The 22,084-nt window shown below is 36.7% G+C and overlaps 1 protein-coding gene across 14 annotated transcripts in view; it reads left to right on the top strand.

Moving 5' to 3' along the window:
• Window positions 1–22,084, top strand: part of GOLGB1 (golgin B1) — a 76,102-nt gene that overhangs the window by 16,070 nt on the left and 37,948 nt on the right. For 10 of the 14 annotated variants that reach the window (XM_072613838.1, XM_072613842.1, XM_072613836.1 and 7 more), the window contains 7 exons: window positions 3,994–4,128; window positions 5,406–5,534; window positions 6,552–6,674; window positions 8,386–8,499; window positions 11,517–11,919; window positions 12,797–12,912; window positions 17,158–17,272. In XM_072613838.1, coding sequence (XP_072469939.1) covers window positions 3,994–4,128; window positions 5,406–5,534; window positions 6,552–6,674; window positions 8,386–8,499; window positions 11,517–11,919; window positions 12,797–12,912; window positions 17,158–17,272 — 1,135 coding nt within the window. The remainder of the gene's footprint in view (window positions 1–3,993; window positions 4,129–5,405; window positions 5,535–6,551; window positions 6,675–8,385; window positions 8,500–11,516; window positions 11,920–12,796; window positions 12,913–17,157; window positions 17,273–22,084) is intronic. The other 4 variants (XM_072613844.1, XM_072613843.1, XM_072613845.1 and 1 more) reach the window with 1 other exon arrangement.

The raw sequence follows: 22,084 nt of genomic DNA, 5'->3' as shown, positions 1-22,084 counted from the left end.
GTCTCTGAAGAAAAATAGAACAGAAGGGAGAAGAATAGACAAAAGATACTTGTATTCCTAACTGTTGACTAGAGGTGGGGGAAGAAGAATCTAGCAAATGAACAGAGTTGGAGAAGTTTTTGCCAACTTTAGAATAAAGATCATTATCGTTTTAAAAAATTATTTAGTATTTTATTTTTCCCTGGTTACATGTGAAAACAATTTTTAACATTCATTTTTAAAACTTTTGAGTTCCAAATTCTCTTCCTTCACTCATTCTTTACCCATTCTCATTGAGAAGGCAAGCAGTTAGATAGAGGTTATACAGGTGCAGTCACGCAATACATTTTCATAATAGGCATGTTGTGAAAAAAGCATAGACCTCCCCCTCAAAAAAAACCCCAAGAAAAGTAAAGGAAAGTGTGTTTCAATTTTTATCCAGACACCATCAGTTCTTTTTCTGGGGGTGGGGTAGCGTTTTTTCATCGTAAGTCTTTCAGAGTTCACTTGGATCGTTGTATTGATGAGAATAGCTAAGTCATTCATAACTAATTATCTGACAGTATTTGCTTTACTTTGTACAAAGTACATTTCATTTTGCATCAGTTTATGTAAGTCTTTCCAGGTTTTTCTGAGAGCATCCTGCTCATCATTTCTTATAGTACAATAGTATTTCTTCATAATCACATACCTCAGTTTGTTCAGCCATTTCCTAGTTATTGGGCATCCCCTCAGCTTCCAGTTCTTTGGCACCAGAAAATAACTGCTAGAGATATTTTTGTGCATATAATATAGGTCCTTTTCCTTTTTGTTTTTTATCTCTTTTGGGGTACAGCCCTAGTAGTGGTATTGTTAGGTCAAAGAATATGCATAGATTTATAGCTCTTTGAGCATAGTTCAAAATGGTTGAATCAGTTCACAACACCACCAGTGCATTAATGTCTCATTTTTACCACATTCTCTCCACCATTTGTCATTTCTTTTTCTGTCCTTTTAGCCAATCTAATAGATATTAGGTAGTTCCTCAGAATTGTTTTAATTTGTATCTCTTAGTGAGTTTGAGTATTTTTTTTCATAGTGCTATGAAATAGCTTTGATTACTTCATCTGAAGCAATATGATTTATTAGTTGGGGAATGGCTCCTATTTTTATAAATTTGACTCAGTTTTTTTATATGTTCGAGAAATGATGCCTTTATCAGAGAAACTTGCTTCAAAAGTTTTTTCATAGTTGCTATTGCTCACTGTATGTACCTCCATCCTACTCTCCCCACCCTGTTTATTCTGTTTTCTCCTTTTCACCCTGTCCCTCTTCAAAAGTACCACTGCTGTGTCCCTCCCTCAATCTTCTTTCCTTTCTATCACACCCTACACCTTTCCCTAATCCTCTTCCCCTAATCCTCTTCCCCTCCTACTTTCCTGTAGGGTAAAATATATTTTGATATCCAATTGAGCATGTATGTTATTCCTTCTTTGTGCCAATTTTGATGAGAGTAAGGTTCACTCATTCCTCCTTACCTCCCCCCTCTTCCACTCCACTGTAAAAGCTATTTCTTTCTGCTTTTATGTGAGATCATTTACCCCATTCTACCTTTCCCTTTCCCTTTCTCCCAGTACATTCTTCTCTCATTCCTTAATCTTAGTTTTTAGATATCATCTCTTCATATTCAACTCACCCCTGTGCCCTCTGAATATATACTCCTTCTAATTGCCCTAATAATGAGAAAGTTCTTATGAGTTACAAGTATCATCTTCCCATGTAGGAATGTAAACACTTTAATCCTATTAAGTCCTTTATGATTTCCCTTTTCTGTTTACCTTTTTATGCTTTTCTTGAGTCTTATATTTGAAAGTCAGATTTTATATTCAGCTCTGGTCTTTTCATTAAGAATGCTTAAAAGTCCTTTATTTCATTGAATGTTATTTTTTTCCCCGAAGGATTATGCTCAGTTTTGCTGGGTAGGTGACTTTTGGTTGTAATTCTAGCTTGTTTGTCCTCTGGAATATTATATTCTAAGCCCTCTGATCCTTTAATGTAGAAGCTGCTAAATTTTGTGTTATCTCTTTCAGGTGGTGAACAGTATATTCTTTCCATTTCTATTTTGCCCTCTGGTTCTAGAATATCAGGGTAGTTTTCCTTGATAATTTCTTGAAAGATGATGTCTAGGCTCTTTTTTTTATCATGGCTTTCAGGTAGTCCATTAATTTTTAAATTATCTCTCCTAGATCTATTTTCCAGGTCAGTTGTTTTTCCAGTGAGATGTTTTACATTGTTTTCTATTTTTTCATTCTTTTGGTTTTATATTTTTTTCTCAGTACAGTCTCCATTACCAAGTTGTTGACTCATTTTTCATGATTTTCTTGCAAAACTCATTTTCCCTCCAAATTTTTCCTCCACATCTCTTACTTGATTTTCACAATTCTTTTAGAGCTCTTCCGTGGCCTGAGAACAATTCATATTTTTCTTGGAGGCTTTGGATATAGGAGCTTTGACTTTTTTACCTTCTTTGAGTGTGTTACCTTCTTTACCTTGTCACCATAATAGCTTCCCATGGTCAGAATTTTTTTCTGTTTGTTCATTTTCGCAACCTGTTACCTGATTTTTAACTCTTTGTTAAAGTAGGACTCTGCTTCCAGGATGGAGAGCACATTGTCCCAAGCTTCAGGGGTTTTGTGCTGCTGTTTTCAGAGATACTTCTAGGGACCTGTAAGTTTGCAGTTCTTCCAAGGTGGTATGATCTAAGGAAAGGTGTTTCCTACTCTGTTGGCCTGTGCTCTGGTCTGTGAGTGACCACAAGCACTCTCTTCTGCCCTGGAACTGTGAGAAGAGTCCCCACTCCACTGCAGCCACAGGCTCTGGTGTGCTAGTGCTCCTTCTTGCCAGGACTGCACCCTGGATCCAACTAGGAGCAAAGCAATAGAGTAGTACCTCAGTGCTAGCAAAGAAGCTCCTGTAATCTCTCTTATTTTGGTGCCGTTACCGTGTGAGAGCTTTGGAAGTAGGTGCTGCCTCTGCTGATTGAGTGGTTTCTCAAGGCTTGCTCCAGGTTTCCTGAGGCCAGGGCTGTGCTGGCTATGCTTCACTCTCACGCAGCTTCAACAGACCTTTCCTGCTGATTTGTCTTTGGTGTCTGTGGACTGAGAGGTCTGGAAACTGCCATTGCTGTCACTGATTTAGTTGACCCTGCCCTGTCCCTGGTATGCTCTGGAGCGGCCTGTGTTGGACTGCGCCTCCTTTCTCACCCTGGTGCAACAGACTTTTTCTTCCTACCTTCTAAGTTCTCTTGGGCTGGAAAATTGTTTTACTCTGTCTTTTTGTGGGTTCTACCACTCTAGAATTTGTTTAGAGTGATTATTAAAAGGTATTTATTTGGAGGGGGCTTGAGGGAGAGCTCAGGCAAATCTCTGCCTTTAATCTGCTGTCCTGGCTCTACCTCCTTGAATAGATTTTGAAAAAAGAGAATCTGGACATTTTTGGGAGAAAAGACTTTCTAGTTGTATATGGTGTAATGAATGGCTGGGGTTGTGGGAGTGTGGATAGGCAGGCGCATTATGTCAGGGAGTCAGTGCATTTACCTGAGAATAAAGTAAGGCCAGCATAGGTATTTAATTGTTGCAGAAAGCTAAAATCACAAGTAGGGATATTTTTAATTAAGGGAACATCATAAGGACTTAAGAAGGGGGAAGTAACATGATCAAAATGACAGCTAGGGAAAGTAGTGATCCTTGCTGTGGTATTTGAGATAGATTGGAGGAGGCAGGGAGCTAGAGCCTAGTGAGGATTCTAGTGCTGTGAACATGAAATGATTGGCTCTGAGGAGAGGGTATCAAAATGAAGAGAAAAGGGGAGATTCCAGAGGGGAAAATTGGTAGGTCTTTGAGAAAGCCTGGTAGTGCCTAGTCCACAGTTGGTGCTTAAGAAATGCTTATTGATGGGTTGGTTGATAGAATAGATTGTAGAGCAAATCGTAAAGACCTAAAGAGGTTGTTTTGTTTAAATCTTTGGTGTCTTCAGTGTGACGCACCCCCTAAAGATCAGATGGAAGAATTGGAAATGCTGAGACAAAAACTCCAGGAGAAGGAGGAGCTAATTGTCAGCCTACAAACCCAACTCAGTCAAAGTCAAATTCAAGCAGAGAAAGCAGCACAGGTAGGAATTAAAGTTACTTTGTAATCATCAGGTTCAAGGGCCAAAGTTCGATAACCTGTGGTATGGCAGACAAATTTAGATAGTAAGTTTCTAAAACTACAAGATTTGATGTTCCTGTTTGTGCTATATTTGCAATTGTAAAAGAATTATTTAGTTCTAATACATCAGCACAGTGATTTATTTAACAATTAAAACATACAACACACTTTACGTTTTTGTTATGTTGTTTGTCCTTTGTACATGACTTGCAGTGAACTTTGATTTGAGTGAGGGAGGGCTGTGCAAGGTCACCAACCTCACTTTCTTCTCTTGAGCCATCTGAGTCCAGTGGCATGATATTTATCAGGATGACTGGAGATTGCCCAGGGTGTGATGTGAGACCTTGCTCCTTTTAGGCTAAGGTCTTATCACATTTTCACTTTGAGTGAGATACACCCATTCAATGGATAGGCTTCTTTAAGTTACTCAAGGGATGGCCCCTTTAATAAAAAGAAAAAAAAATCAAACTGGGAGTGGAAGACCCTCAGTTCTCCTGGGTAAAAGAGAAACCATTACTATTTAGTTTTTACATTCACTCTGTACTAGGTGGATGGGGACTTGTTGTCCAGTCTATGAGCTCCAGAGTGAATTGGGTTTGAGGCTTGATCTTTGAGCAAGAGATGTAGCCAGTAAACTGAAAAGGAAAAGAGGCAGCTTTTGTCCAAGAAGTGTATCTTCCCCTGGCTAGAACACGAGGGGAGGGGAGAGGTGCTGCTCCCATATTCATTATGGGAATATATAAAGAAGTATTAAATATTGTCCTTACTGTTCCTTTGTTGGGAAGGCAAAACGTAGACATGTGAGTTGGGGTTTGATGAATAATCTAGACTAGAGGCATCAAGTCCACTGCAGGTAGCCTCTAAATTCCTACAGCCCAAACTAGATTAAAATGCTATTGGGAGATATTTAACAAAATAAATAAAAATACAGTATGATATATCTATATCTATAGCTATATATCTTTCTGTCTATTTATTTATATAAAATGTTAATTTGTGTTTTTCTAAGTTAGTATGCCAGTTGCAGCATTTCTGTTTGAGTTTGATACCACTCATCTAGGCAAGTGTTTTTAAAGTTCAAAAGGAGAGAGCACTAGGATAGATGTGGCTGATTTCGTGGAGTAAGACGAGGCCTCTGCCCTGGATCTTAAAGAGTGGAATAGATTGTAAAGCAAATAATAAAGAGCTAAAGAAACTGTTTTGTTTAAATCAATTATTTTATGTCTTTGGTTTCTTCAGTGTGACACACCCCCTAAAGATCAGATGGAAGGATTTGAAATGCTGAGACAAAAACTCCAGGAGAAGGAGGAACTAATTATCAGCCTACAAACCCAACTCAGTGACGTGCAAGCAGAGAAAGCAGCACAGGTAGGAATTAAAATTTTGAAAAGCAGAAAGGAGGGTTATATTTCTATTGAATTGAACTGAATGGCTGATTCTTTTATTAGTAGGTCAGAGAGACTGGTTGAAATATTTGAGACTATAGAAGTAGAGCATGCATGAAAGATGAAGGTCAGAGCACCAATTTGATAAGCAAATACAAATCAAAGGATACAAGATAGTAGAGGTCAGATTAAGGTGGCATATCCAGAATTTATGTGCATAACGGCTAGAAGATTTGTAGAAGTTGAAGGCCAAACTGTCTATAAACAGAAGTTCTACAGATACTGAGAGAGCAAGGACAAGGCATATGAGAAAACTGCAAAGAAAACTGTAAGGATAGGATGTCTGTCCTAGCCTCAACTCTCTTTCTCCCTCATGCTTTAGTGAGAGTCTTGGTTTGGAGACTTGCAGGTGATAAGGAAAAGAGCTTCTAGGAAGTTCAGGGGTAGGTAGCAAATGTAGTTCTTTTGCAAGAGCATTCTTCTGACAACGAAGGTGGAAAGATTGCTTAGAACCATATTGTATGTTGTCTTAAATGCATACTTAAGGAGGTGGAATGTTGTTCTAGGCAACAAGAAATAATGTCAGGTTTTTAAGCAGGGGCATTATAAAGTGGTTTTGAATTTAACAGATTAGTCTATTTGCCCTTAAAAGGTTTAATGTTCTAGACTCAGGATTTTTAAAATGCATTATGGACTTTAATATCCTTATTTAAAATTCAATTTAAAAAAGAATCTTTGTTCAGACTGACTTCCTTGATAGAGAACTTTTCTCATTGAGAGGTTATATTCAAACACCCTTTTCTTGGCACTCAAAACAACCTATTTAGAACAGGAATAATGAGTAGTAAAATCATGTAGCTATTTGTAGCTACTTGATAATTCTAACTTTCTGCCATTTCTTTCTTTTTTCTTAAATCCCTGAACATATTGAGAATTTCATGTTTGTTTTTATAAAAGATTGGGAATGTAACTTGGAGAGTCTTTTTGGTTGTGTCTTAAGTTGAGTTCCATGCAGGAAGTGGTCCGGGAGAAAGATGCGCGCTTTGAATCACAGATTCGTCTTCATGAAGATGAACTTCTTCAATTAGTAACTCAGAAGGAGATGGAGACAGAGATGCAGAAGGTGTGTGACTAAAATGTTTTTGTGAAGGTTTTGATTTTAGTTATTTGATGAAGTATGTATGACAGGTTACCCTCTCACCCCCCCCTTCACCTTATTGCTCATTAACCTTGTTTACTATTCACAGTCTTAGTGTGTTATTTAACTGATATCTTTGGGTGTAATCTTATTCTAGCTGTTGCTTTGATCATATTTTTCTTTGGATTGCCCATTCCCCTACCCCTTAATCAGGGGCTCGATATTAGGAAGTTGGCTGTATTTTATATTAAGGCCAGCATTCAAAAATTAGCTCAATTGCAGATCAGTCTAGCCTGATGGCCAACTTTCTGACCAGGTAAACTCATTCCTCCTTCCTATCTATTTATTCTTCCTTCCTTATTTTGTAGGTACACTTCCTCCCAAGGCTTATTTCTCCTCCCTCTCTAGAAACCTTTCACAGTACTTTTGCCCCTACTAGTTTCAGGTTTCAATTGTACTTTGTTCTGGGCCACCACAGTTCCTACCATCTGATCAAGAGGAAGGAGTGAAGTGAGATAATTCTCTTTCTCTGGAGGCTAACTGGAAAGAGAACATTTTTTCATCTAGTTCCTATTCATAGAACCACAGACTGCCAGAGTTAGAAAGGACATTAAAGATCATCTAGAATGGCCCCCTTCCTCTTACAGATGATGAAACTCAATGAAGTACAGAGAAGTGACTTGCCCAGAGTGACATTAATGACAGCACCAAGATTATAAGCCAGGTCTGCTGACTCCTAATCTGAGACTTTTTCCCTCTATGGCATTAGCTATTTTTTCTTTCCCATACATACCATCCATAGTATAGTCACTTTGTTAGAAGACCTCTATCAATCCTCCTGGCTCTTTCTTACTCATTATTCAAGATGAGAGAAAGGTTAATTGTCAAAAAGAATTAAGGAGTCTCTGCTTCCTTTTTCTCTATGTGATGGAACTTCTAAGGGACTGGCAAGAATTTAGCTTTTGGGGTATGGTGAATAAATGTTCACCTACTGTCAGATAGAGGCTGATAGAAAAACAGAATGCCACTGAAGGAATGGGATGCATATTCAGGCATCAATATCAAACATTTTAAAAAAATTTTTTATTTTTGTTTTTATTTTACCTACTTTTTCCAATGTCATTAATATTTAATATTGGATAAGAAAGAGTTTTAATGTTTGCTTTATTACTTCTGTGTTAATTATTAATATCACAAATGTCTTTTCCCTTCTGTTTTTAATTGTACATATATAGCTAAACTGGAATTAAATAGGTTCTTGTGAACTAGTTTGGGAATATAACTACTGCTTTTCTCATTGTGGAAATGTGATCCAAGTTGCAAGCACATAACTTATAGGCTTTTAGAGTACAGTCTGTAAATTTGGATACTGACTACATATACATAAATATGCACACATACGTATGTGTATATATCTTTTGTTGCTTATTTATAGAATTTTGAGGTGGAATATGATAACATCACAAACTTTCTCTTTCTAATTATGATGGAAAGTCCTCTTGTTTCAGAATCTTCTCTGTCTCAGGGTTCAGTTGTTGAGGCCCATTACTTTGTTAGGGTCTTGAAGAATATTAGTTCTTCTACTAAATGGGAAGTATGATAGTATTAAATACTCATGTAGCATTCTGAAAAGTAAGCAAATAATGATATTGGCTTTGTAGGACTTTACAGACTAATGCATTCTTTTTTTCCCTAGAACCTAAGGACTCTGCACAGAAAGCTAGAGGAACAGGAGGAGGCCTTATTAGGGCGTGCTCAGGTGGTAGACTTACTCCAGCAGGAGCTATCTGCTGCAGAACAGAAAAATCAGGTACTTCCTTTTGCTAGGTACTTTATTATACTTAGCATGGGATAGATGTTCTCTTTTTGCTGCTACATCTAACTTTTAGATAGTGGATATAAGTTCTTATTTATATAAGTCTTTAGAAGATGAGCATTTTATATCTTAACTTAGAAGGTCTTTCTTTTAACCAGTCTAGAGTTTTTAGTGTACAGTTATCCCTTCTATACTGCTGCTTTCCCCATTGGTTTTGATATATCATGGATTGGCATAAAAAATTAAATGGGAATTTAATGGGGAGTTTTGTGGAAGCTGCGGGTGACATGCGAAGGCCATCAGATGACACAGAAAAAGTTTAGAAACTTAGAAATGCATAAAATGTACGTATACTATTATATAATATCAACCTTGATTATACAGTAAGATACTGTAAACACTCCATAAAGTAGAAAGAAAGATTCAGACTTCTCATATGAAGAGAGGGCCAAAAAAATTTTTTTTTCAGATATGACACAGCTTTCATTTCTTATATACAAATGAAATGCTCAAAGATGCAAAAAACAGCAACACACATTGATAAAACTTAAAGATTTGGTAGCTTGTGACCACTGTTACTGTCTGCTAGGATGATGAGTCATAGATATAGGAGCATGAAACAATTTCTAGGACATGAGGCTTTTTACGTTTTATTTCTGCTTTTCATCATCTTCGTCAAATTCATGTTTTCCAGCAAACCAGGCCAAAGATTAACCTCCTTCTCTAGGTGGTGATCATCCTCTTCAGGTGGACTGGAGTCATTGGTGTGAACTCTTTCTGAAATATATAGCCAGCATAGAGTGAGGGGCCGGGATTTCCAAATTTCTTAAATTCACAACAGTGGCCTCCAATCCTATGAACATTCATTGCAGAATCAGTATGCATTCACCTAGGGTCAGGGAAGACAAAAAACAGAAGAGGCTACTCCAGACACAGGCTCAGGCTCACTTGGGCAGGGCACATGTTCATGGCTATCTTGTGGGGGGATAGGGTGAACTGCTATTCCTACCACACTTCATGGGATGCAACTTAAAATCTGACTCCATCCACAACCAGAAAAAGAACCCCTTTTTTAAAGGTTCACTGAATTATAGATTTTTCCTGTTCACTCAGTAAACATTTATTAAGCATCTGCTGTATGACAGGCACTGTGCTAACCTTTAGAGGCAAAAGACAGACCTCGCCTTCAAGGAGCTTACATTTTAATGGAGGAGACAACAACATGCAAATAAATATATACAAAATAAACTATGTGCAGGATCAATAGGAAATAATTTTAGCAGAGGAAAGACACTAGAATTAAGAAAGGTTGGGGGAAGGTTTCCAGCAAAAGAAGAAATTTTAGTTGGCCCTCAAACGAAGCTAGTGGGATCAGAAAGTTAGGCAGAGGAGGGAGTGTTTCTAGCATGGGAGAGTGCAAAAGAAAAACCAGAGGTGGAATGTCTTGTTTGTGGAATGACGAGGAGGCCAGTGCCACTGGACAGGAGAGTTATGTGTTGGGGAATAACATGTAAGAAGACTACGGAGCTAGGTTATAAAGGCCTTTGAATGCCAGCCACGTAGAGTGCTTTGTATTTGTTCCTGGAGGCAATAAGGACCTGTTGGAGTTTGTTGAATAGAAGTGTGACATAATTAGACCGGGATTTTAGGAAAATTACTTTAGTGGCTGAATGGAAGATGAATTGCAGTGGGGAGAGATTTGAGGCAGGCAGCAAGCTATTTTAATAGAGCATCTCTGAGGTAATAAGAACCTTCCCTAGAGTGGGGACAGTGTGAAAGGAGAGAAGAAGGGCATAGTCTGGAGGTGTTGCAAAGAGGAAATTGACAGGCCTTGGCAGTGTCTTGGATGTGGGGGTTGAAGATAATGAAGAATCCAGGATGACTTCTAAGTTGTGAGCCTGAGAAACTGGGGAAATGGTGTTGTACTCTTCAGCAATAGAGAAAGTAGGAAGGAAGGGAGAGTTTAGAAGGAAAGAAAATGAATTCTGTTTTAGACATGTTGAGTTTAAGATGTTTACTGTACATCTTGTTTGAGGTGTCTGAAAGGCAGTTGGAGATGCAAGATTAGAGGTCAGCTGAGTATTTGAGGCAGGAAAGGTAGGACTGGGGTCATTAACATAGTGATGGTAATTAAATCCATAGGAAGTAATGAGATCACCAAGTGAAGTAGTGTAGAGGGAGAAGAGAAGAGGACCCAGGATAGAACCCTAAGGCATACCTACAGTTAGAGGTTATGTTTTAGAAGAGGATTCAGAAAAGATGACAGAAAGAGAAGTCAGATAGGTAGGAAGAGAATCAGGAGAGAATGGTGTCCCAAAAATCTAGAGAGAATATCCCATAGGAGAGAGTGATCAGTAGTGTCAGAGGCTGCATAGAGGTCAAGAAGAATGAGAACTTAGAAAAGGCCTTTGGATTTTATCATGAGTAATTTTGAAGAGAGCAGTTTTGGTGGGCCAAAAAATTTTATGTAGATTTTCCAGATAACAGGGACAGTGTGCCCCTAACCCCTGAGATGTGGAAGGGATAACTGTATACACTGTCATTCCCCCTAGAGAATTTCTGTTACTTCACTTTACATCTTCTTCATTTTAAATAGCTTCCTTCTTTGACTTCCTAGATTTATATCTAACATTTCTATAATACCTTTAAGGTTTTTGTAGTACTTTATATATATTACTTCACTTGAGCTTTAAAACATTCCTGTGAGGTCAGAGCTGTTATTACTACTTATCACATGGATACTGATGGATGAGAGAAGTTAAGTAATTTACCTAGGGTTACATAGCTGGTAGATATCCAAGGTGGGATTTGAACTCAGATCTTAATGACTCCAAGTCTAGTGCTCTAACTACCATACCACCTTGCTATCTGATATTATACCTTTTATGGCTTCCTGTCTACAGCAATTTGTGTTAGATGTCTCTTTGTTAGATTAAAGCCTTCCTACTGTGCAGTGTCTTTTATAAATTGTTTATAAATTTTGTTATGAGTCTTCTTTCTTTTTGTCTTAGGTTCTCACTGAACAGTTGCAACAATTGGAAGTTGAGCAAAATATGTTAAAGTTTTTACTGGGAACAGAGAGACAGGAGTCTAAGAGTCTGATTGAAAAAATGGAGCTTCAAGTGGCAGAAAAAAAACTATCTTTCCACAACGTAGAAGAAGAAATGCATTGTCTTTTGGAGCAGTTAGAACAGGCAGGCCAAATCCAGTCTGAATTAGAGGCTCAATGTAGTGCTTTGGAGCAGAGGCATAAAATAGCAGGAGAAGAGAAGGACTCTCAAATTTTATTTCTTCAAAAGAGTGAGAAAGAACTACAGTCTGCTTGTGAGGCCTTAAAGATTCAAAATGAAAAGCTTCTTCAGGATATCAGTCACCAGGCAGTTCAATCAGCCCAGACCATTCAACAGCTAGAAGGTCAGCAACAACTTGTTTTTATAATGCATCTCTTAGAGTGCTGGTCACCTAATTAACTGCTAAAACCCACTGAAGCAAAAGTAGGCTTAAAAGCAAGACCTTCCTAAATTACAACAGAAATCCTTAGTTTCATATCTCCTGCTTCTATTAGAAGTTATGTTTACAACTTATTATTGTCATTATAACAACATCAGACAGTAACAACAGCTTCATCAGTGTGCCAGGGACTTATGAAAGACTGTTAAGTATGATCCTCATAAGATGTGGTAGAGGATTTGAATAGCTATCTAGGTTTAAAGCCTGGAGTGCAAAATTGCATTTTGTCAGTCTTGAAGATAATCTCAGTTGTCCTTAGCTGATGTAAAGATAGCTCAGAAAGGTTTCCTTGGAGATCTGAACTTTATGTACCTCTTTATAAAAAGGTATATATTTAGAAAAGTGTTAAAAGACCGTTAAACTTCAGAAAAAAACAAAGCACTTTTTTTATAATTTAACCAGAGAAGAATAGGTGTGTTGAACAGAGAACCACATATTATAAACACATGTTTTGAATTTAAACATATTTGTAATCAATACTGTTTTGTAGGAATAAGGTTGGACTTACTGTGTAAAACTGATTGGCAGAAAAAGACACCATTTTTAAAAGGGGTGAAGGGAAGAGGAAGATCGTTTGATCTTTAATTTGATTATGTTTTCCTATAAATGCTTTATTCAGGCATCTTGGAAAACATTTAGAGTTAAAATGAAACATTGTCACTGACATCTTCAAGTTGGACTAAGATAACTTAAGTAGAGGCTAGCAACTCTTTACAAGTTTTTGGAGACTGCTGAGTTTCAGTTCTGTGACATAACATTTTGATATGTTTATTTTCTTTAGATGAACTCCAGCAAAAATCCAAAGAAATTAACCAATCTCTGGTTGAACCAGTGGTGGAGAAATTGGAAATGGCCTCTCAGACCTCCAGACCAGATGACAATAGCCAGGCTCTCAAGGTAACAAAATTCAGATGTCTTGTTGCTTTTGTATCTTTAATACCCAGTGGTGTACTGTTTCATGGGATACTTGATCATATCACTTAGTAAAGCTCATGATGAGCAAAAGTATAAAGATTACCACATTGATCATTGAAATTTATTTACCAATGTTTATTGGAGTGGTAGGTCTACAATTATTGATCAGATCTTTAAACTAAGTTGGCAAGGACTGATTTTGATACATACGAAAGATTACTGGAGGGTGGCAAAAAGATATGTTGGAAAATTTGATTCTATATTAAGAAATTTTAAAAGAGTGTAAGTAAGGGGTTCTTAATCTTTTTTGTGTCATGGACACCTTTGACAGTCTAGCAAAGCCTTTGGATCCCTCAGGATAATATGTTTATATATACACACATACACACACACACACACACACACGCACACACACACACATATTTATATTTGTATATAAAATAAGATATATAGGATTGCAAAAGAAATCAGTTATATGGAAGTAGTTATCAAAATATTTTTCAAAAATCAAGTCCACAAAACTTACTTTAAGATCTGTGTTTTAAATGCTTTTAGCTTATGCAGAAGTTGTACGCTATGTCATTAGTATTTTTTTTCAAGAAAGGAATTAGAAGATTCTGGATATGTAGTAATCACTGAACAACATCACAAAAAATAAAATTTACTGTATCTTATTAGGAAACAACTGGTTATCAATGAGGGAGTAATTTCTAAATTAGCTTAACTAAGAAAAGATCAAAGTCAGTATCAGATTAGAAGGAAGTATAAAGATGAAAAAATGCTTTGCAATTACAGCAGCGCCAACCTGATCTATTCAAATAAGCTATTAACCATAAAAAATAGGAACTGGAGTAAGCAAGAGAAATGAACTTCATATGGAAGTTTAAATAGTATAAAGCAGTTACTGTTAGGAGAAAGTCGAAAGGACTCAGAAATTGCCTCATTCAGCAAGCACTTAATCTTTTAGTTAAATGGAAAGATATGGCAGTCAGAGACAACATTGGTTTAGAATAGAAACAAATTTATAAAACCAATAGAGGAAGGTGGTGGAAAATTATGAGCAGAATTACCTTGTAAAGAGCCAAGAATCATTGAAAGGAAAAACACGAGTTTGTTGAAAGTTTGGCATGAGATCCATTTAAGCCATATATCCCAAGAGCATTTATAAATGAAACTGAAAGTGAGACAACAGACAAATGAGACTTACCTGTCATCATGTTGATAAAACACTATTTTCTTCATCAGTGACAGTAGAACTACCACATTTGAACTCTTAACATCTCAGCCCTTGATATGCTAAATGAGGGAGAGGTAGCACTAAAGAGGATACAGGTAGAAGAGCTAGACCAGAACATTTGTACATGATGGAAATCTTTGTTAGTGGCAACACAATTGGGCATTGGGGGAGTGGTTTTCAAGATATCTAGAAGAGAGGCAGATGCCAAGTAAATGAAACAAGTCACAGATGATAATAGTTGCCAAAAAAAAACCCCCAAAACAAACAACAAACAGAATAGGATCTTGTATTCTCTGAATTTTCAGTATGTCGTCTGCAAATAAGAACATCTAGAAGGTCCTAGGCCCTATAAAAAATCTTTCTTCCATTTGGACTTTGATGGACTTGCTTCATGATAGTGCCAAACTCCTTTGAGGAACATTTATTTCCCTATTTTAATATTTCTCCTGATTTTGAAGATTGTGCCCATGGTATACCAAGTGTTCAAATCCTAACACACTTTCGAAATGAGATCCAAATACTTAAAAGAGTTTGGCTTAATAGTCTATATGAAGAAAACGAGAAAAACTTAAGCAGATGAAAAATGCTTGTTGTCCAGACTATGATATGGAGGTGGAGGGATGTCCCCTTTAGTGATCTATTGTAGATAGACAGTGAACTGTGTCTAGGATGGGAGAAAGAATGGTTTTTGGAAATTTGTGTGGTGCTTTCAATATTTCTAAGCTCCTCTCTGAAACCAAAACCCATTTAAGAAAAAATTCTTCCAGGTATGCTGTATGGTTGCAAGTCATAGAATATAATAATCTCTAACGAATTGCAGTTGGCACAAAGGGCAGAGACACATAATGAGTATAAAGAGATTGCATTGTATATCAACTGTGCCTTGCTCCCAAGAAAAATGATATAAAAAAATGACGTTAAAAATGTATGTCACAAGAGGAAGTGGTGCCATTCATGTCATGAGACATATTTGTTGGAAAGCCAGTTAAAAGACCTAGAACAGGCAAGCACAACCTGTAGCCTGTGGGCCTCTTACAAGGACCTCTTGAAGCACACCAAAGGATTTCCTCCACATACAAAAGATGTTTTCTTCTACATTTTTCTTGGGCTGCCTGAAATCCTTTGGCCCAGGACCTCAAGCTGCCTGGGGGCCAGGAATATCAGCTTCTAGCAGTTTGGGTAGACTCCTCATAAGGAATTTATGGGAAGAGGTGTATGAAAGTCACGCAGGATAAGGTGTGTATAGGTCGTGATTTGTATTGTTAGAAGGAATACTCATATCAGAGTCTCCATAAATCCATTGAAGTGTATTTGAATCTGTAAACACTTAGACTATTTATCCCTTTTCTTTAAAGATATGTCCTAGATCATTGCAGAGAGACTAGTTACTAATAACTTGGATAGGACAGATTTGTACAAAAAATGCTTATGTGAGTAACTTATCATGTGATACTTTTGTATAGTTTACATAGTATTTTAGTAAATACAGTAGTTACTTGACAGAGTATACAGAAAAATGTTACATTACAGTCAGTCCTGCCTGGGGGAAAGGCTCTTTATAATTTCTCATCAAAGATGAGAAGACAAAGATGACAGACAAATAAAGGATGTTTGCTAGGTTTCCAGATAATACAAATTAGTGGTGGTAGGACAGTAGTAGCATCTGTAATGGATTCACCATTGATACATAATTCAAAAAGTATTTGTCAAGCACTATGTATATGACATTGAACTAGAAGCTTTAGGAAATACCAAGTTGTATAATAATAGTCCATATCCTTAAGAAGCTAATTAAGGCAGATAATGTACAAATGAATAGTTTAATGGGAAAACAAGGTGAGAACCAAATGAATAATAAAGACCAGTGGTATGGTATCTGACTCAATTATAAACAGATCTCTGGGCTACATAGTAACTTAGAAAACCAAAAATTAACATTGCTTATTTTCTATATTTTATTTTCATTTATTTTTGAAATATCGCCCAATTACATTTTAATCTGGTTTGGGCTGCACATTGGAACTTTGCTGGGTGCCAGTTTGATGCCTCTGGTACAGATAGTAAGTGCTAGAAGACGACAGGCCATCATTGCCAGAGAGACCTTGTTCATTTAGGAAAATAGCAACAGCAGCATAACTAGTAAGAGTTAGACCTGCATTTTAGCCCTAGTTATGTCTTAAGCTAGCTATCTTACTTTGAGAAAATTTAACCTCTCTCAGCCATGATGTTCCCTATCTGTAAAATGATAGATTTGGATTGGATCCTCTCCAAAACCCTTTCCAGTTGTAAAATGATACAATTCTATGAGAAATAATGAAGTCATCCATATGCTAAAGAAAAACTTCAGGGATACAAGATGAAAAAGAATTAAATATTTACAGTTCTTTAAGAAAAGTACACATTTGTGTGCATAAATAAAATTATGAGGTGCAGTATCCCTAGTGTTAGATGGTAAATCGGATTTTAAGCTTGAGTCAAGAATAGAATTGCTCCCTCTCTTCATTGAGGATATGTATTATTTTGCAATCCTTTTGTAATTTCTATTCAGCCCCTTACTTATCCCAGGGAGGTCCCTTTATTTTGTGAGGGTTGTAAGCAAATTTCCCATCACTATGGCCCTTGTGCCAAGGATTACTGAGTTAGATATTTTTCCCCTTACAGATGATTTTGGATGAATGTCTTTGTAGTTTAGCATTGCAACTCTAGTATAGATTTGAAATTCTGAATCTAATTCAGCTGCCACTTCCCCTCGGAGATCATTGACATTCTTTCTCAGCCTGTAAATGGGAATACCTTTAAGATAGTCCAGGGAGAACACGGTTATTTCCTGTTTTTAAAATTTTAATTTTATAATTTAATTTTTTAAAATTTTCCAGTAAAAGAGATGTTGGATAAAAACTAAATATAAATGTTAGACACTCTTTGGGCATCTCAGTTCTTTGAGAATGTAAGTCAGAAAATGTCTCATTTGTCCTCTTTCTGCATTTCAGGTAGACTTAGAAGAGAACATTGCCTCTTTGCAGAAGAGAGTAGCAGAATTGGAAGAGGAAAAATGTACCTTGCTTCTCTATACTGTGGAACTGGAGGAGCTGAAAGTTGAGAATGGTATGTATGGTGTTATTGAATGTTAGCTGAAAGTGTTTTCTATGGCTTCTTGTCCAGAGAAATGTATATGTTGTTACAGTTGTTGACTATTTGTAAAATGAAGGCTATATCCTATAATAAGTGACCTCTGTGTTTCCTTGGATCAAAGATCATAGACTTATAAGAGACCTCGAAGTTCCTCAATTTTAAGATAAGAAAATTGAGACCCTGAATGATTAAGTAATTTATCTGCAGTGATAAGAGGAGTTAGTTCTGATGATTTGTGGTTATGGGAGTCAGAGAAGGGGAAAGTTTCAAGAAGGGATTATTAAGTTGTTACAGAAAAATGATGGAAAACTCAGATAGAAGCAAGAGTTACTACTTACGGCAGCATGTTGATTTAGAAAACAACACATGAACACTGTATATGTTCTATTATGTTTTTATTTTGTTAAATATTTCCCAGTTACATTTTAATTGGATTTAGGTGGCATTATTCTTTGCTTGCCTCAGCGAATGCTTGACACCTCTGTTGTAGAGACATAAAAAAGAAAGGCCGAAATGAGGGTTGTTTATGAATGTAAGGGAGAATAGTTTCACAAGAATAAATAAAGAAGCAATGAAGAGAATGATATTCTTCACTCGAGTTTAATCAAGAAGAAAGAAATTATGAGCACTATAGAAGGGGCAGAAACCTTTAAAGGAAATTACTTTTTTCTTGAAAATACATAAATGAAGTTAAAGAAATACTAAACATTGTCAGGTATGTATTGGAGGAAAACGCATTTTTTAAGAATTCAAAGAAAAGAACTAGAGAATCTAATATGTTATTCATTCTTTTTTTAAGGATCAGAACAAACTTTTTGCTAGTCAAAGGTCAGACAGAAGTAAAATAACATAAAACAAAACAAGATGTTGAGATGTTAGGCTATCATGTTGGCATACAGCAGTATTTCTCCTATGAATCAACACTGTAGTATCCATCTCTGTCTCCCTTTTTATGTTCTTTTCCTGAATCCTACTGTTGTAAAACTTTATCCTGTGATTATCTCCCACTCCCTTCTTAAAATATTTTTGTTTTAACTCATTGATATATTTTCCAGCTTATTTTATTTCATCCTCCTAATTTCAGGATTCTCATCTTCCTTTTTTCATGTTCCTGTAATTGTCTCATTCATATCATTCCTTCAAACTTTCCCAAATCCCACTTAATGCAAAAGTAGTGCTTTTTTTTAGCACATCTACACATTTGATCATGCCATCACCCATAAGTATTACACTTCCATGTTCATAAACTCTGATTATTGAATGTAATCCACCGTAGTCTTTTTACACTTTTCTAATATATTATTTGCTATCCCATTTACCATAGTGGATGTTCCAGACTTTTTCATTCCTTTCGAAGCTTCCCCTGGTAACCCTCCTTACTCTGACCCTCCTCAGCTTGCCTCATACTTCTGGAAAAACTGGAGCATTTTCCTGGAAACTCCTTCTTTTCTACTTTTCTGCATCTCATATCATTCAGACATCTTCCCCTATTAGATTCTTTTTCATCCCAGTTTCCATAAAGAAGCAGTTCTTCTCCACTCCAAGACAAACTTCTCAGCATGTACCTTTGATTCCATCCCTTTCTCATCTTTTCCAGCAGATTGAACCCTCCATCATTCCCACCGTCTTTAATCCTCAGTCTCTCTCTGTTTATTGGAATCTTCCCAGCTCCCTACAAACACTGCTACATCTCTCCCTTCCTTAAAAAACCTTCACTTTATCCTGACTATTCTCTCTAGGTAACACCCTCAACTTCTCCTCTCTTTTAAAACTCTTGAATTTCTTGAGGAAGCCATCTGTAATTGATGCCTGAACTAAAACTGCTTTCACCAAAGTTAATTGCCCATTCTAATGACCTTTCTCAATCCTAATTGCTGTTGATCTTTCTACAACCTTCAGTACCATTTCTGCTAGGTATTCGTTCCTCTGGGTTTTTTTGTGACTCTTCTGGTTTTCTTATCTGGCTGACTACTCTTTCTCAACGGATCATACCTACTAACCATGAGTACCCACCAGGGTTCTGTCCTAGACCCTCTTCTCTTCCCTATTTATAATATTTTACTTGGTCATCTCATCAGCTCTTATGGGTTCAATTATTATTTTTATGCAGATGATTCTGAATCTATGTATTCATCCTTAACTTTGTTCTCCAAGTCCAGTTCTGCATTTCAAACTAGATGTTCCCTAGTCATCTCAAACTCGGCATTATTTTTCCCCCAAAAACCTTCTCCTTTTCTCAACTTTCCTACTATTCTTGAATATATCACCATCCTCTCATCATCCAGACTTACAACCTTCGGTGTCATCCTTGACCCTTCCCTCCCACTCAGCCCCATATATTCAATCTGTTATTAAATCTTGTCATTTTTACCTTCACGACACCTTTCTTCTATGTCCCTTGTGCTCCCCTCACACACCTGCCACCCTATTGTAATAGAACTTCTGGTAGTCTCTTTTATGTAAGTCTCTCCCTACCCTAATTCATTCTCTACTCAGCTGGCAAAATTATCTTCCTAAAGCACAAGTCTGACCATGTCATCTTTCCGTTCAGTCAGCCCCAGTGACCTTCTGTTACCCTCAGAATCAAATATAAAATGCTCTGTTTAGCACATAAAACTCTTCACAAACTGGCATCTTCCTAACTTTCCAGATTTTTTACAGTTTACTCCCCTTCTCCCTAAACCTCCTCCCTGCCATGATTCAGTGACAATGGACTTCCTGTTGTCCTTAAACATAATACTCCATCTCCTGACCCCTTATTAGTACTGGTTAACCCTTTTGACTAACATTTTCTCCCTCTTCACCTCTTCCTCCTGGCTCCCCTGACTTCCTTTAAGACTCAGCTCAGATCCTACATTCTGCAGAAGGTCTTTCCCAGTCCTGCCACTTCTTGTATCTTCCCTTTTAACATTTATACTGTATATCTCTTATATATACCTAATTATTTGAATGATATCTACCTCATTAAAATATGAGCCTCTTGAAGGCTGGGAACATGCTTTACTTTTCTTTGTATCCTTACTGCTCATCATAGTTACTGACACATAGTAAGTGCTTAATGAGTGCTTGTACGCAACTGCTCTGTCTGAAAAGTTGTTCATCTGTTTGCCAACTGCCTTAAAAGTGCACGTAAGAAAATTCAAAGTTGGGGATTAAAAATGAAATGAGTATTCCATATGTTAGTGTTGCATCAGGTAGCTATACATGAGGTGTCACTCTAAATTAAGGCAGTTGGTTCTGGAAGCCACATTGCAGAATTTGTCTCATTACTTATTAGTAGTCATATCTTGTGTGGAGAGTGTATTACATCTATCCAAAATGTAAACAGCTCAGGAAGATGAGGGTGGTAGTGGTTTGTGCTTTTTTGGGATTAGCATACTAGAGTACTGAGCTTACAGTGAGAATCCAACAAAATCATTCAAAAGTAATTATAAATATCCAAATGCAAATTATATCTATATTCTCTCCCTAATTTCCTAATGCCTTTGTATTTCTCTCACTTCTAAAATCAAGTTGATAATTTTTGTTCCTCCCAACCCACCTGAAATTATTGGAAAACACTAAAACGGGTGAAGGAGAGAAGCTATAGATTCTCTTTTCTTAGATTTTTCTAAAAACAAAAAATTGTGTCCTATCTCTCTAAGTTACATTAGTCCTTCCAAATGGCGAGAGAATGAATAGGATGATCTCCAGAGTAGGGGTTCTTAACTTTTTTTATGGTATGAACTCCTTTGGCAGTCTGCTGAAGCCTTTGGATAGACTCCTTCCCAGAATAATATTTTTAAGTGCATGAAACAAAATGCATAAGATTACAAAGGAATCCAATTATATTGAAATACCCTCATCAGATATTTATAAAACAAGGTCATAGGCCCCAGTTTAAGATGTAAGATAATCTAAAGCTTTCCTACCAGTTCATGGAATCTGAGCTTCTCAAAGAAGCTTCAGAGAGTGACAAAACACTGATGACATCTGAAGGTTTGGAAAACATTTTGTTTTTCACAGATAGAACACTATTGTTATACTTTTTGGGCCAAACCCATGTTGTACTTGGGCTATTTATTTCCTACTTCTGAGTTCCTCACCTGTTACTGTTACTCCAGACCATATTTTGAAGGAAGTTCATTATCCAGATTAACATTTCTTTAAAAAAAAATTTAGTGTCTCTTTTTCATGTTTTCCAAATTATCGTAGGTTCTTCACACCCTAATCTCTTGAAAGTAGTTTTCTTGGAGTTTTAGCTCAGTTCTTTTGAGATTTTGCACTGCACCCCCCCATCATCTTTAACATTTAAAAGCTTTTCAGTGTAATTCTAAATGAAATAAGCATTTCCATTTACAAAGTAGAACAGAAAATTATATGTGAAATTAGAAATCTCTTTATTATGCAGTACTTCCTTTTTTCCCTAAACACAATAAATTTAGCCTATAACTTTCAAAGTTGTCCTGTTTTCCTGTGTCTCTTCCTGGCCTTTTTTGTTCTCTTATGTGCACTTCAAAAAATATTTTAATGGTCCTTTCTTTTCTTTCTTTTTTTACTTTTTTAATAACCCTACCACTAGCCCCTCTCACCCTCCTGTTTTCTCCAGAAAATTGAAGAAGAAAAAAAACCCTTTGTGGTAACTATGCATAATCAAGCAAAACAAATTTCAGTGTTGCGTATGTCAGAAAATGTATGTTTCATTCTTAATATTAAGTCTGTCACGTTTGTATCATTAATTTTCTCAACCTTCATCATTCTTAAAAATCTCACTTTCCTGGAATGACTTAAGATTGTTTCATGAAA

This window comes from Notamacropus eugenii, chromosome 5 (assembly GCF_028372415.1).
Source record: "Notamacropus eugenii isolate mMacEug1 chromosome 5, mMacEug1.pri_v2, whole genome shotgun sequence".
Taxonomy (NCBI): domain Eukaryota; kingdom Metazoa; phylum Chordata; class Mammalia; order Diprotodontia; family Macropodidae; genus Notamacropus; species Notamacropus eugenii.
Note: the sequence above shows the minus strand (reverse complement) of the source record. Positions and strands in the feature narration are given on the sequence as shown.